At 46.2% G+C, this 12343-nt stretch overlaps 2 protein-coding genes across 4 annotated transcripts in view; one reads left to right on the plus strand and one right to left on the minus strand.

Annotated features, from left to right (window-relative positions):
* The window catches only part of oplah (5-oxoprolinase, ATP-hydrolysing), a 32958-nt gene extending 32453 nt beyond the window's left edge, over nt 1-505 (plus strand). The window contains 1 exon segment of the mRNA XM_061239554.1: nt 154-505. Coding sequence (XP_061095538.1) covers nt 154-346 — 193 coding nt within the window. The 3' untranslated portion in view covers nt 347-505.
* A 3722-nt stretch (nt 506-4227) lies between these two features.
* On the minus strand, nt 4228-12082 carry foxh1 (forkhead box H1). 3 transcript variants are annotated; one of them, XM_061240670.1, is made up of 4 exons: nt 11962-12082; nt 9227-9840; nt 7018-7122; nt 4228-5874 (listed from the first exon to the last, which is right to left on the minus strand). In XM_061240670.1, the coding sequence occupies exons 2-4, from the start codon at nt 9740-9742 to the stop codon at nt 4882-4884; spliced, it is 1614 nt and encodes a 537-aa protein (XP_061096654.1). In that variant the 5' UTR covers nt 9743-9840; nt 11962-12082; the 3' UTR covers nt 4228-4881. The 3 variants fall into 3 exon arrangements, with proteins under 3 accessions (XP_061096654.1, XP_061096657.1, XP_061096656.1); XM_061240673.1 differs by having other exon boundaries at nt 9227-9674; nt 11962-12065; XM_061240672.1 differs by having other exon boundaries at nt 11958-12023.
* Nucleotides 12083-12343: the final 261 nt, after the last annotated feature.

Here is a 12343-nt window from a genome sequence, read left to right on the forward strand (position 1 = left end):
AACGACATGCACCCACCGGCCCAGTAAAATTGAACACTAAATGGTGAAAGGGTAGCAATGGGGGAAGCAGAGAAGACCATCATAGTTGCTGGTGGTCAAGAGTACAGCCTGCATGTGTGAGTGTCTTACTGATCTGTCTGTTTCTGTCTGTCTGTCTGTCTGTCTGTCCGTCCGTCCTCAGGACATATTCTGTCTGTACACCCCGGGTGGAGGGGGTTATGGGATGGTGGATTCGGACCAAGAGGAAGGGAACGGGAGCGCCCCGCCGATGAAGCGGAAGCGGGCGTGTGAGGCCATGGAGCGCGGGAGCGTGTTCGAGTACCGCAAGGCGCAGGAGAGCGTGTAGGACAGGGTGAGAGAGAGAGAGAGTTAGGCATAGAGAGCGCCCCTTTGCTGTCCTGGGGCATTTTTAAAGTCCCTCTTTTTTTGATTTCCTAGATTTGTTTTTCAAAAAAAGTCATAAACCGCATCATTGTAGAACAAAAATAAATTCGTTTTCAAATAATCCTTTCGTTTTCCAGCATTTTTATTGTACGTGCATGGTATTGACTATAGTGTCTTTAATCGTGACTTTTTGAACTATTTACTGGGACAAAAAAAAAAAGAAAAGAAATTCACCATCTGAAATTAAACACAAGCTTCCTGTGGGCAAAATGCCACAAGCCTCATGCAACTTTCACACAGGAAGTGAAGCATGCACTGTGGTGTTAATGTGCCTTTCTTTTTTTGGCCTGCTGCAATTATATTCACTTCCTGTGTGAAACTGAAGAGGGCGCCGATTGGCGCATGATTATTTGATTGGTGGGGAAAAGGGCTGAAGCTCACAGAGTACTGGTGTTCTCAGGGGAGACTGGAAGGAACGGTGGAGCAGTTGCACCCTCGGCTCACAGTAAGAAGGCACCCTCCTGCCTGTGTGGAGTTTACACGTGTAAATGGTATCCATATAGCACCTTTATCCAAAGCGCACACACTCACACATGCAAGGCACCAACCAGTTTGTCAGGAGCATTTGGGGGTTAGGTGTCTTGCTCAGGGACACTTCGAACCGGCAACCCTCCAACTGCCGGACGACTGCTCTTACCGCCCGAGCCAATGTCGCCCCATGCAGACACGTGTCTGTAAACTGTGTGTGTGGGTTTCCTCCCACAGTCCAAACGGGTTCATTGGAGTCAACAGGACAACAAATACAAGTAAATTACTAGTGCATGAGTATGGTATGTAAGGGAGTGTGTGAGTATGGTATGTGGGCCCTGCTATAGATTGGTGACCTGTCCTGGGTGTATTCCAGAATTTCCTGCCTCTCACCCAATGCATGCTGGATAGGCCTAAATGGCAGAATTTCCTCCAAACCAGACCAATCAGTGTAAACCATAACCTCGACTACAGTCCACTGCCATTTATATTGAGAGAGAGAGAATTAGTTTCACGGGAGCTGTTTTCCAGTGATTTACACAGAGTACTTTATTCATTATATATGCAAGTCAGGGCAATACATTCCCAGCCACACAGTCATTGGCTGTGCTGCGTTCAAATGTAAATCTTTTGTGTATGCTCAAGCGTTTTACATAAACGTTCTCCTTAAACATTTCACCCACTGTACTGAAATTAGGCCTACTAATTATAGTATAATAATTCTCATTGTGTGTGTGTGTGTGTGTGTGTGTGTGTGTGTGTGTGTGTGTGTGTGTGTGTGTGTGTGTGTGTGTGTGTGAGAGAAGAGACAGCAGCTAGAATGAAAGGAGGGTGGCACCCCTGTTAAATATGGTACATAATCCTCTGTGTGGATTTAAAAAGGGGCAGCGGGCTGTAGGGTAAGACCATGCAGAGTGCTTTGTCACTTTTCCAATTACAAGACCAAAGGTAGGAAAAGGCCCTTTCAGTTATTTCCCAGAGACTGAAATGCTGTTTTTGTCTTTATTTATCAAAAATAGGGATCATTCCTCTTTAAAAAAAGAGCAGCAAAAAAAAAAAAAAAAAAAAAAATTACACATTACAACAGCACAGCTTTAAAACAACCCTGTACATGAATTGGCTTTTCTAAAAAGAAAAACGCAAGAAATCTCTGCGTGAAGCTAGCCGTAGCCCTGTCTTTACTGGACTGTAATGGGCCCCTTCGGAGTAGAAATGTGCAGTTCCTTCACGGCCCTCATGTGAATCAGAACACAACACTGCCCTCATGTGAAAGAAATGAGAAATGAAAATGACCATGAATATTAACCCTTTAAATGCCGACGAGAAGCCTTATGGTCACCATGACATTTAATCTCAGATTTGGACATTTTCTCATGTATTGCTGAAACTGGGAATGTTTGCTGTGTGTGTGTGTGTGTGTGGGGGGGGGGGGGGGTTCTATTTTAGAAGAAAGAATGTCTACCCCCGTGAAATTCCACAGGGTCGCAGAGCCGTTCGGATTGAGATAAGCTGGCAGCATGGGGGGAAGGGGGGGGGGGTGTGATTGGTATTTACAGGGGGCGGGGGGGGGCATGGGGGTGGAAAACCAATAAAAGGTATGAGGCAATGTGAAGCGGTATAATACGGACACCTCCAATGGTAACATGCCGTCTAAACATCAGTAGCATCAGCTCAGCTTACATGAGGCTTTTTGTTTTTACATAGAGAGGCATCCAAGACCCAGGCCCACAACCCCCCCCCCCTTTCCTAACAGTGGTTCATTCTCCTGTATTGGCTGACACAGTAGATTGGGCATGTTCCACTATATGGTGGGGGGTGGGCAGAGCTATTACACACACACGCTTCCAGATTCGGAAACATGAAGTACACCTCCCTTTGACAAAGAGCTGTAGGGATTGGAGGGAGAGCTCAAAGCAGCCTACAGCTCACAATCCCCCCCCCCCCCCCCCCCCCCCCCCCCCCCCCAAAACATTTTTTTGCCACCCCTCATTAAGCCTTCCAGCCCCCACCCCCAGCTTGTTTTTAAAAAACAGTATGACCCCACCAGAGCCCATTCTGAAGTACAGTTTGTCCCTGAGTATCAAACAAATAAAACAAACAAAAAACAAAAAAAACAGTATTTATGTTATGGGCCATAACAGCTAGGCAGATGTCAAGCAGTTAAGAAATTCATGTGAAGCCCATGATGTGAAGAGACTTAACATTCACTGCACAGACGAGGGACAACCTGCATGGACGATACACGGAGGGTCAGTTTCACACACGCACAGACAGATCAAGCTTAGTCCTGGACTAACTTCTTTTTTTTTTTTTTTTTTTTCAATGGAGAATCTCCATTCAAAATATAATTTAGGACAGGGACTAAGCGCAATCTGTGTCCGCGGAACAGGCAAAGAAGAGTGGCAGAAGGGGGTTTCTTAAAAATGGCCGACCCGAGAACGAACACGAACACACACACGAACACACACACGAACACACACACACGAACACACACACACGAACACACACACACGAACACACACACACGAACACACACACACACGAACACACGAACACACACACACAACAAACAGAAAAAGGATCCCTTTCAGCCACCAAAGGTTCAGTGAAGCAAATACTGCCCTCGTCACTCTCCTGCCTTATCTCGAAGACTATCAGGGCATGTGCAACGTAACAGGAGAGACCCCATGGTCCAGGTCTCACAGACCCCGTCTCTGTATAAATAGCTTTCTCGCTAACACTTTACAATAAGGTTACATTGATTGGGATGAAGTAATGTAGCGGGTTATGAATGGGTAGCTAATCTGTCCAGCTTTGTTAATGTACATCATTAATTCATGTTAACAACTACATTAGCCAATGCCAATTCATATAGGAATGAAAGAAACCAGTTAATGTATTTGTTAATGGTTAATTATATGTTCATCCAGTGGTTTACTAATGTATACATATATTTAACTATTGTATTAGTTACAGGAATATGATCTGATGAAAATGTAATGCTTAATGTATTTGTAGCTGCATCAATTAATTCATGTTAACAACTACATTAGTTAATACCAATGTATGCACCTTATTGTAAAGTATGACTGCTTTCTTTATATTAAGACCACAGAAACATAAAATATTATGTGACCAATATGCAACCCTGTATCCAAACTTGCTATAATTTGAACAAAAATACAAACGCCCCTTTAAAAACACACAGTCTTTCACAATCTAATTTGGGAGTTCTAAAAACAAAGATAAAACTTTTTAAAGAGACAACTCACTGGATGACAAACTAAAAATTAAAATTAAAAAAATTCCCTGAGATGAAAAATATAGTATACAAAACTCGGTTGAGTCCAAGTAGGTAACATTTATAAAGATTCTCTAAAAAGATTAACAAGAACAAAACGAAAAGATTAAAAGGTTAAGACAATAGTGCAAATGACAGAATCAGTACAAACTGACTGTCTTGGGTCAGTTGGGCTTCATGGTCAAACAGCCTCGTTTCACCTCTGTGGTACCATAGACGTTAAGGCATATTTACATTTGGAGCGCAGGCCACCCGGTCCTCCCAAGGTTCACCTGATTGCACAATTTAAATGACAGAGAGCATATTGCCGTGGTTGGTCCGTCCTTGCGTGTGTATTTATCCTGAGGCTATGGCACTGGGGCGTTGTCCATGACAAAAGACGTCGTTGACCATGACAATTCATAGACACCAGGCCCATAGGCACAGAAAGTGTCTTGTTGATGGCTGTGTAGATATAAAGTACAGCCTGCCTACGGTTGCACAAGTGGTCAAATGTCTTGCAGGGGAGAATGTGGTCAGATACCACAGTCGCCTGCACCAACCACAGCTCCCAGGAGGCATCATGTGACTCATATTTCCTGTTTGCTTCCTTGACTACAGCCCTGAGTTAAACAAATGTCGGTGGAAGGGGGTGGGAGTTTCGGCGGTGGGTTGCGGGTGATGGAGGATTAGTACTGGGGGTATCGGGCGAGAGGCGGGGCACTCTGTAGCCCATACTGCCCCTGTGGTGCGTGCGGGGACTGGCCGGAGGGTCCCAGAACGTCAAACACACTCTTGTTCGGGGGCACGGACTGCAGCAGGCTGTCCAGGTCCATCAGCAGGGGTGGAGCCTGCAGAGGGACACGCCCACTGGGCAGGAGGGGCCAGTAGGCGTGGCTCACAAAATGGCCGCCGCCAGCCGCGGGGGGGCCCCGGTAGCTGTAAAATGGCAGCCCCCCCAGGGGCAGGAAGGACGGCCCCCCATTGAAGCGCATGCTGGGCGGGGCCACCACGTTGGGCGGGGCGTATTTGGCGTAGGAGGTCGGCAGTTCCCATGGCGGGGCGGTGATTCTCCTGGAGGTCTTGTGGGGGGGCGGGCGGCAGTCCTCGTACCCACCCATCCCAGGTTCCCCTGGGGCGCCACGCTTCCCCTCCTGGCGGGGGAGCACGCCCCGCCAGTCTTCGTCCGAGGAAGAGGAGGAGGAGGAAGACGCAGGGCTGGCCGAGCTGGCGGAAGCGCGGCGGGCGAACGAGGAGGAGTATCGGGGGTGCGGCAGGGGCGAGAGCTCCGCCCGTGGGCGGGGGTTAGTTTGGGGGAAGGGATGCTCGCCCCAGGAGTCCCGGGCCCGTTCCCCCTCCCCCGCCGCGCTGACGGGCCGCAGGCTGTGCAGGAGCGAGTCGATGGCGAAGGACGAGTCCAGTTTGGGGCGGTACGGGTCCTCCGGAGGGGCGGGGTCGCAGGCGGGGGCCGCGGCGGGGGGGGGCAGGGGGAGGGAGGGGTCCTCCTCGAGCTTGTGGGCCTGGCCGTGCAGGATGTAGGGCGCCAGGTCCTGGGCGAAGATGGTCTCGTCCTGCCGGGACACCGCCGTGTTCTGCCTCTTCAGGAGCTCCAGGGGCACCCTGCTCAGCTCCACCGCCCAGAAGTTCCCCTTCCCCTGGGGCTTCCCCGGGTCCTTCAGCACCTGGGGCGGGGCACAGGGAGAGGGACACGTTCTGGATGAAACCAGGTGCAAAAAAAACTACAACAGGACAGGACCACTACCTGGGCACCATTTCCTGAAGGGCTCTCCAGTATCCATGTTCTACCTCTTGATCAACAGCTGATTTCAGCATTGGAAGCAAACTTGTATGCTTTTCAGGTGACCACTGACTTAAATTAAGCATTTCAAGTGTGGAAACACTTGCAACTAGCAGACACTGACTTCAGTTTGAGATTGCTGGTTCAACAACTCATAATACAGAGATGGTCAATGCCCTAGAACTGTGGAGGACAGCCCTAAGGTTATGGAGAACCGTTGGGGTGTGGGTTTTTTTTGTTATCACGCTAAAATCAGAAACCAATTCAGACCCAGGAAGACAGGTGAAACGAGCTGGCACCGTTTAGCAAGTTCCTTAAAGGTACAAATAGGTAATTTCAGACTTCTAACGGTCAAGAGAGGAATAGCAGCAACAAACACCTTCAAACCACAACACTGTGTATCCCTCCCCCTTCTCTGTGAACAGAGTGTCGGGCTGTCAACTGTATATTTTGAAACCAGAATTTAAGGACAATAAACACAGGCAGAGGGTGAGTCAACATGTCAGTGAATCTTTTTCTATGATGGGAAGGGATTGTTTTGTTTTACAATGGTCTTGTTTTACAATGTTTGAACATAAATTGTACCTTTAACACATGCCCTGTGTTTCATGCCCATTCCAAATTCTTATTTCGTTTAAAATGAAAAAAAAAGAAAGAAAAAAAGAAAAAAAACATTTAAACCCAGAGGCAGGACAGGGGAGAGGGAACATGGGGGAGGTGTCGGTAGGCCCCCAGAACGTCAAAAGGCTTCCACACTCTGTCAGGGGCAGGATGGGCTGATGATGAGGTTGAGGGTTGGGGCAGGACAGGCGCAGGATAAGGGCAGGACAGTGGCGCAGGATAAAATCAAACCCAAAATAAGCTGCAGTTCTCCATGGCCAGGGTTGAGGACCACCGCACCACACACATAACCGCATTGCCTCTGAGTGAGCAGCGATGTTGCGCTTTAGCCGGTTTACAAACTTCGACCGAGACCCCCTTTCAGAACGGAAGGCGTTGTTGTGAAGGGCCGCTGGCGCCCGCTCACCTTGACGAAGCAGTCGTACGAGGAGAGGTTGTGTCTCACCGAGTCCCTCCAGCCCTTGTAGTTCCCCTTGAAGAAGGGAAACAGGGTGCTGATCTCCTTCAGAATCTAGAGGGGGGGGGCAGCAGGGAGGGAGAGAGAGAGAGAGAGAGAGAACGAGAGAGGGTCAGCAGCATTTCCAAAGTGCTCCGATGCCTCCATTCAGTGAACTGACACAAGCGACTATCGCACACTTCGCAAAAAGTTACCAAAGCAGCAGGTTAACCGAATAATTTTAAAAAACGATTTAGCTTTTCTAGAAGCAGTGTGTGTGTGTGTGCGCGAGTGTGTGTGTGAATAAAATGCACATTGACACAGCTCTTTGGTTTTATGTGGAAACAAAGACAGCCACCTTGTTTTACTGTAACAGGATCGCAATTACTGAGCAAACAGCTTATCTGACAAAGGCCTAAAAAAACACTTGCAGCGTACTTCTACCCTTGCGGATATCGGACACCGAGAGACTGCAGAACACAAGTGGCCTTATCTAGAGCACTGATGAGCGGAGCCACATCACTCAATACACGCAAGGGTGCAGCCTCGCCCTGTACCTGCTGGAGGGGTGACGGCCGATTAACACAGCACTCGCACGCTGTTCCATTGGGGCGTTCGCCTCAATTAAGTGAAATGCCCACAAAGTCTTAGACCTATTTTTCTGGACGCTCAGTTAAAAGGCAGAATTTGACATATCTGTAATTTGTCCTGAACTCACAAATTAAAGTCATTAAAAAATATATTTAAAAAAAAAGACAAAAAGGAGACTTCCCCATGAAAAAACTTGTTAAAATGATAACGTTTAAGATTTGGGAAAAGATTGTTGCAATGAATTAATCAGATTGATGGCCCCCATGTGTGTGTGTGTGTGTGTGTGTGTGTGTATGTGTCTAGGGACAGCAGGGACAGGCTTGTCTGAGTGAAAGGATGCAAAGCAGCTTTCCTCTGGAGAGAACAGCCCTTCTCTGTCAATGCCTGACACGTGCATGAACACCCACACAACAGGAGATGTGTCTTTCGTCAAGGCAAACTAAACTCCCGGGACACGCAATGTAGGAAATAAAAAGAAAAAAAATCTGAGAATAGAAATCTGAGTAATGCTTGTTGCTGTTGTCATACAGTTAACTACACTTTACTGGTCTTTGTGGGAATAACTACACATGACACTCATCAACTGGCAAATGTGTGTGTTACGTAGGCCTACTTATTTGATGGGAAAAGACACATGAAAGCATATATCCAATGTTTAAGACAATAATCTGATGCTCTGTCACAGCATGTGTAGTTTATGCCTAAAACTCGTCGTTTGAAGGCATTTTAGAACGAATAGTATTGGAAATACTAGAGAGACACTATCCTGAAAGACAATTGAAAAGTTCACTTCTGAAAAGTTAACTTCTGAGAAGAACACCACTGAACTATTTATGACTCGACTTTACCTTAGTGACAAATCAGATTATTTCTCCTCAACTCGTTTCAAATCGATGTTTCAGTGAATAGGCCTGACAACGTTCCTACTAAAGCAAGCTGGGAAGCTTAAGGCAGAGGGCGTACAAACACACACATCGCACTCACGACGTTTCCCCAACTATTCCTGCAATTGGCCCCGACATTCTGGGATGTTTTGAGTCGAATTTAAAAACGTATGTACGGAGCCCTTCCAGTCGGCTAAAAATCTCTAAGGACCAGGCCAGCTCAGAAGTGTCACGCCGAGGTTACGCCGACCGCTTAAATGGCTTGTGGCCAGTGTTTGTGTAGGTGCAGACGGACCAGCCCCCGCGGGGACATGACAACCACTCACGAAGCAATAATAATAAAATTACAATTTATCCAATGACACCGGGATAAATCAGCTCGATTTGCCTCCTGAAACAATACTATCGTTATTAACCATCAAGGGTTCTTAAAATGTTTCGTCCTTTATAAGCGCAATAAACTGATTAACTTTCCCATGAGTGGGCTTGGTGTTCCCATTTTTATGTCTGTCGTAAGAACGCATTATATATATATTAGATAATGTGAATATTGAACATGATTAAAATATACATTTTATATATATATATATATATATATATATATATATATATATATATATATATATATATATCCAGTTCACCAATATAAATCCACTAGAACTTAAATATAAACAGCAAGAGCCCTCCCAACCCGTCAGCCTTACCTGAGAGAGGGTGAGCTTCTTTTCGGGTGAATTCTGGATCACCATGGCGATCATTGCTAGGTACGAGTAGGGGGGCTTTGGGTACCGCTGATAGTTCTTTTTCCTGCCGCCTTTAGAGTTTGCCTCTTGGTCCCAAGTATCCGGGGGGTCGCTGCGTTGCTGCTTGACTGGCTGGTCCTGGCTCCGCGGCGCCGGGTAGTACGGGACGGGTTTACGACTGTGGTCCGGAGGCATCACTGAGTCCATGGACGCTGTGCCACAGGCGAGTGGTACGGCTGTGGGCCTCTCTTGCCAGGAAGGGTCCTGCGCCGGCCAGGGGCTGCGTTTGCCGTTCCAGCGCGGGGCCGTGGTGCTCCGCGCTATGATGCTTGAAGGACAGGCCGGGTGAGCATTGCTCTCTTGCGCGTCTGATGCGAAGTCAAGGTGATGGCCGTGTTGCGCCCTGAAGCTACGAGTGGGCAGGTATGTGATTGCGGGTGGTGCCAGCAAACTCTGACCCCCCCAGTGTTTTGTCATGCTGATGAATTGGGGGTAGATTGGGCAACCACGGCCCGTACTGGAGGAAGAGGAGAGTCCGTCCTTAAGCGCTGGCAGACTGCTGGCTCCAGCCGACTCTATTTGAAAAGCAAACAATTAACAGCTCCATGTAAATCCCGCAGTGTAATCGAGGGGCGAATGGAGCGCTATCTGTGGCCGGAGTGACTGATCGCCCCGGGGGACTAGGGACGTTTGTGTTGTGGGAAAGACAGTAAATCTGTAAATAGCCCCACCACAAATATACACAAACCCATTTATCCAAAAGTCTAAATTGCGTCCAACGACATAGACTGGCTGGTGAGTCAAAAACGTTAGATTAGCAGATTAATTTAAGGCCTTAAACCGGGTGGAGAAAAATAAATTCCTTACTAAAACCTTTTTCAACACCCCCTCCCCCTAAGGTGTTAGGACGGGTGACACAGAGAGATAGCCGCCCACCCCAGTTCGCATTGTTGGAGCTTGCTTACAGTAACCAGAGATAAGTTGTCATATGCCAGTATCGCTTTAAGACGCCAAGTGATCTTTTGAAAGATTGGGTGTGGGGGAAACTTTCAGGGAGAAAAAGTGAGTGAGAAACTAGAGTAGGAGGAGGAGTGAAGAATAGAATGGGAGAAAACGAAACGGAGAGAATATGGATGGATGACAACCTCACATTTCAATCAACAACTTCTAACATGCAATATACATTGATCTGCTAATATACAAACGTACATTTTCGACATTAACACTTTGGCATGTTGGCAGGCCTAGTTGCTCGTGATGAGGGGAATTATCAATAACCTAACCACTCGAATACGCATTTAAAATGCATGACTGAATGAAGTGGTCATTAGTTACATATAAGGTTGATATCAATAAAATGAAATAACCAATTAATGAGGTTTGAAATTTAACCAATTTAATGATAAGGATCACTTCTGGTTTTGACTAAAAGACCAAAGTTACATAATCAAATGAATCTCGTTTTAGTTTTAATATCATACATATCATTATACACTTTGTACAATGAAAAAAAAAGTATTTCTGAAATAAATAATCAATTAACTGTTTAAAATATTTATTTAAATCTACTGGTCGCTTGGCATCCTTACACGGTGCTTTCTTTTTGCAAGGGAATATGCAGTGGGGCGTCGTTAATGTTCTGGGAACTTCCTTTGTGAGACTTAATGTAGTGTTAATGCCCGTGTCCATACCGCTCAGCAAGACAGTGAAAACAAGTTGGATTAGGGAGATTCTCCGGAGCGAGCTGTCGACGTCTCCTACCGGGCATGTTTTTTTACATGCGAGGGAATGCAATCGTCTGTTCAACACTATCCGTATTGTTTTATTGTATTGACCGCTGCAGAGTGACAAACACTCTAATCCCACTTTGCAGTCTTTGGGGAATCATCTCAAAGGATTGTTTACACTGCATAGGCTACCAGAGAGCCGCGCAGTGCGCACCAATGCAAACACTTGGCAATCTTGACGAGCCGGATTGATGGTGCGCAACCGCACTTTGTTGGCTCGTTGTGGCAGAGAGAATATAGCCTAATTATGTCCAAACTAAAATTTTTAACCTGCTAGTGACGAACAGGCGAAAACTGACACTAACATTGCGCGGGGGTATGAATTTCTACACCTCAACAACCGCCATAGGCTATTACTAAAGCCATTCTAAATACAAGTGGAGTACTTTGCAATGCTTTCTATGCAACGTACGTGTTCACCGCTTGCTGTTATAATGGAACTGACGTACTTTAAATTCCTGTCGTACCCCTCAGATTTTACACACACGAATGTGTAAAATCCAAACCAGTGTTTGAGCCCAGCCAGTGGCCATATTTGACCGAATGTCAAAGTAACATAATGTGCAACATAGCCTTAAAACATATTCCACGATCATTGATCTTGGAAGATCGCCTGTGAAAAGGCCACTGCTTATACATATTTATTCAACCTTTGGATGGACTTGAGTAGGCTACCTGTCAGACCACACAAATTAACCGTGCTGGTTACATAATGAACTCCCTGGGAATATTGTGCGATTTGTTATTCGAATATTTTCTTCAAATCGTAAGACAGGCTTCAAGCTGTGTCGACACAAATTCAAATTATGTTCATTTCAATTCCAAACGAAAATGGCCGTTAAAGACAAGTAGTCCTTGGCGTTCTGATCTGCATCACTTTGGAGACATACATGGAGAGTACATACCTACCTTTCTGAAAGGATTTCAGTGACTCCAAATTTCAGTGACTGTCAAACAGAAGGAAAATTATTGTGATTTCTCCATGGTGTAATAACACAAGATGTCATTAATTGTGAGTGCCGTCAAAAATTGGCCCTCTCACCTGAAACGGATTCTAATCACCTTTTGACGATCACGATTGCTGGATGTCATTGGTCGATTACAGCCACTCAGAGAAGCGTACGCATTCTCTGATGAGTAAAGCAACATATGAATCAGAACCGAATTATTTATACCAATACAATTTGTCACGCTACTATTTGGCCATGGCAACACACAAATAAATATAGATACATTTATATATTTTTTACAGATAATTTGGCAAACAGTTTTTTTTCGAGGCTCGGCATGC

The sequence above is a fragment of the Conger conger genome, chromosome 4, assembly GCF_963514075.1.
Source record: "Conger conger chromosome 4, fConCon1.1, whole genome shotgun sequence".
NCBI classification, from domain to species: Eukaryota; Metazoa; Chordata; class Actinopteri; order Anguilliformes; family Congridae; genus Conger; species Conger conger.

Excerpts from the sequence above, each read along its gene's own strand:
- foxh1 (XM_061240670.1), bottom strand. The coding sequence starts at position 9,742 with ATGACAAAACACTGGGGGGGTCAGAGTTTGCTGGCACCACCCGCAATC. Across the intron at positions 7,123-9,226 it reads AGAAGCTCACCCTCTCTCAG|ATTCTGAAGGAGATCAGCAC; the intron begins GTAAGGCTGACG and ends CCCCCCCTCTAG. Across the intron at positions 5,875-7,017 it reads CGTACGACTGCTTCGTCAAG|GTGCTGAAGGACCCGGGGAA; the intron begins GTGAGCGGGCGC and ends GCCCCGCCCCAG.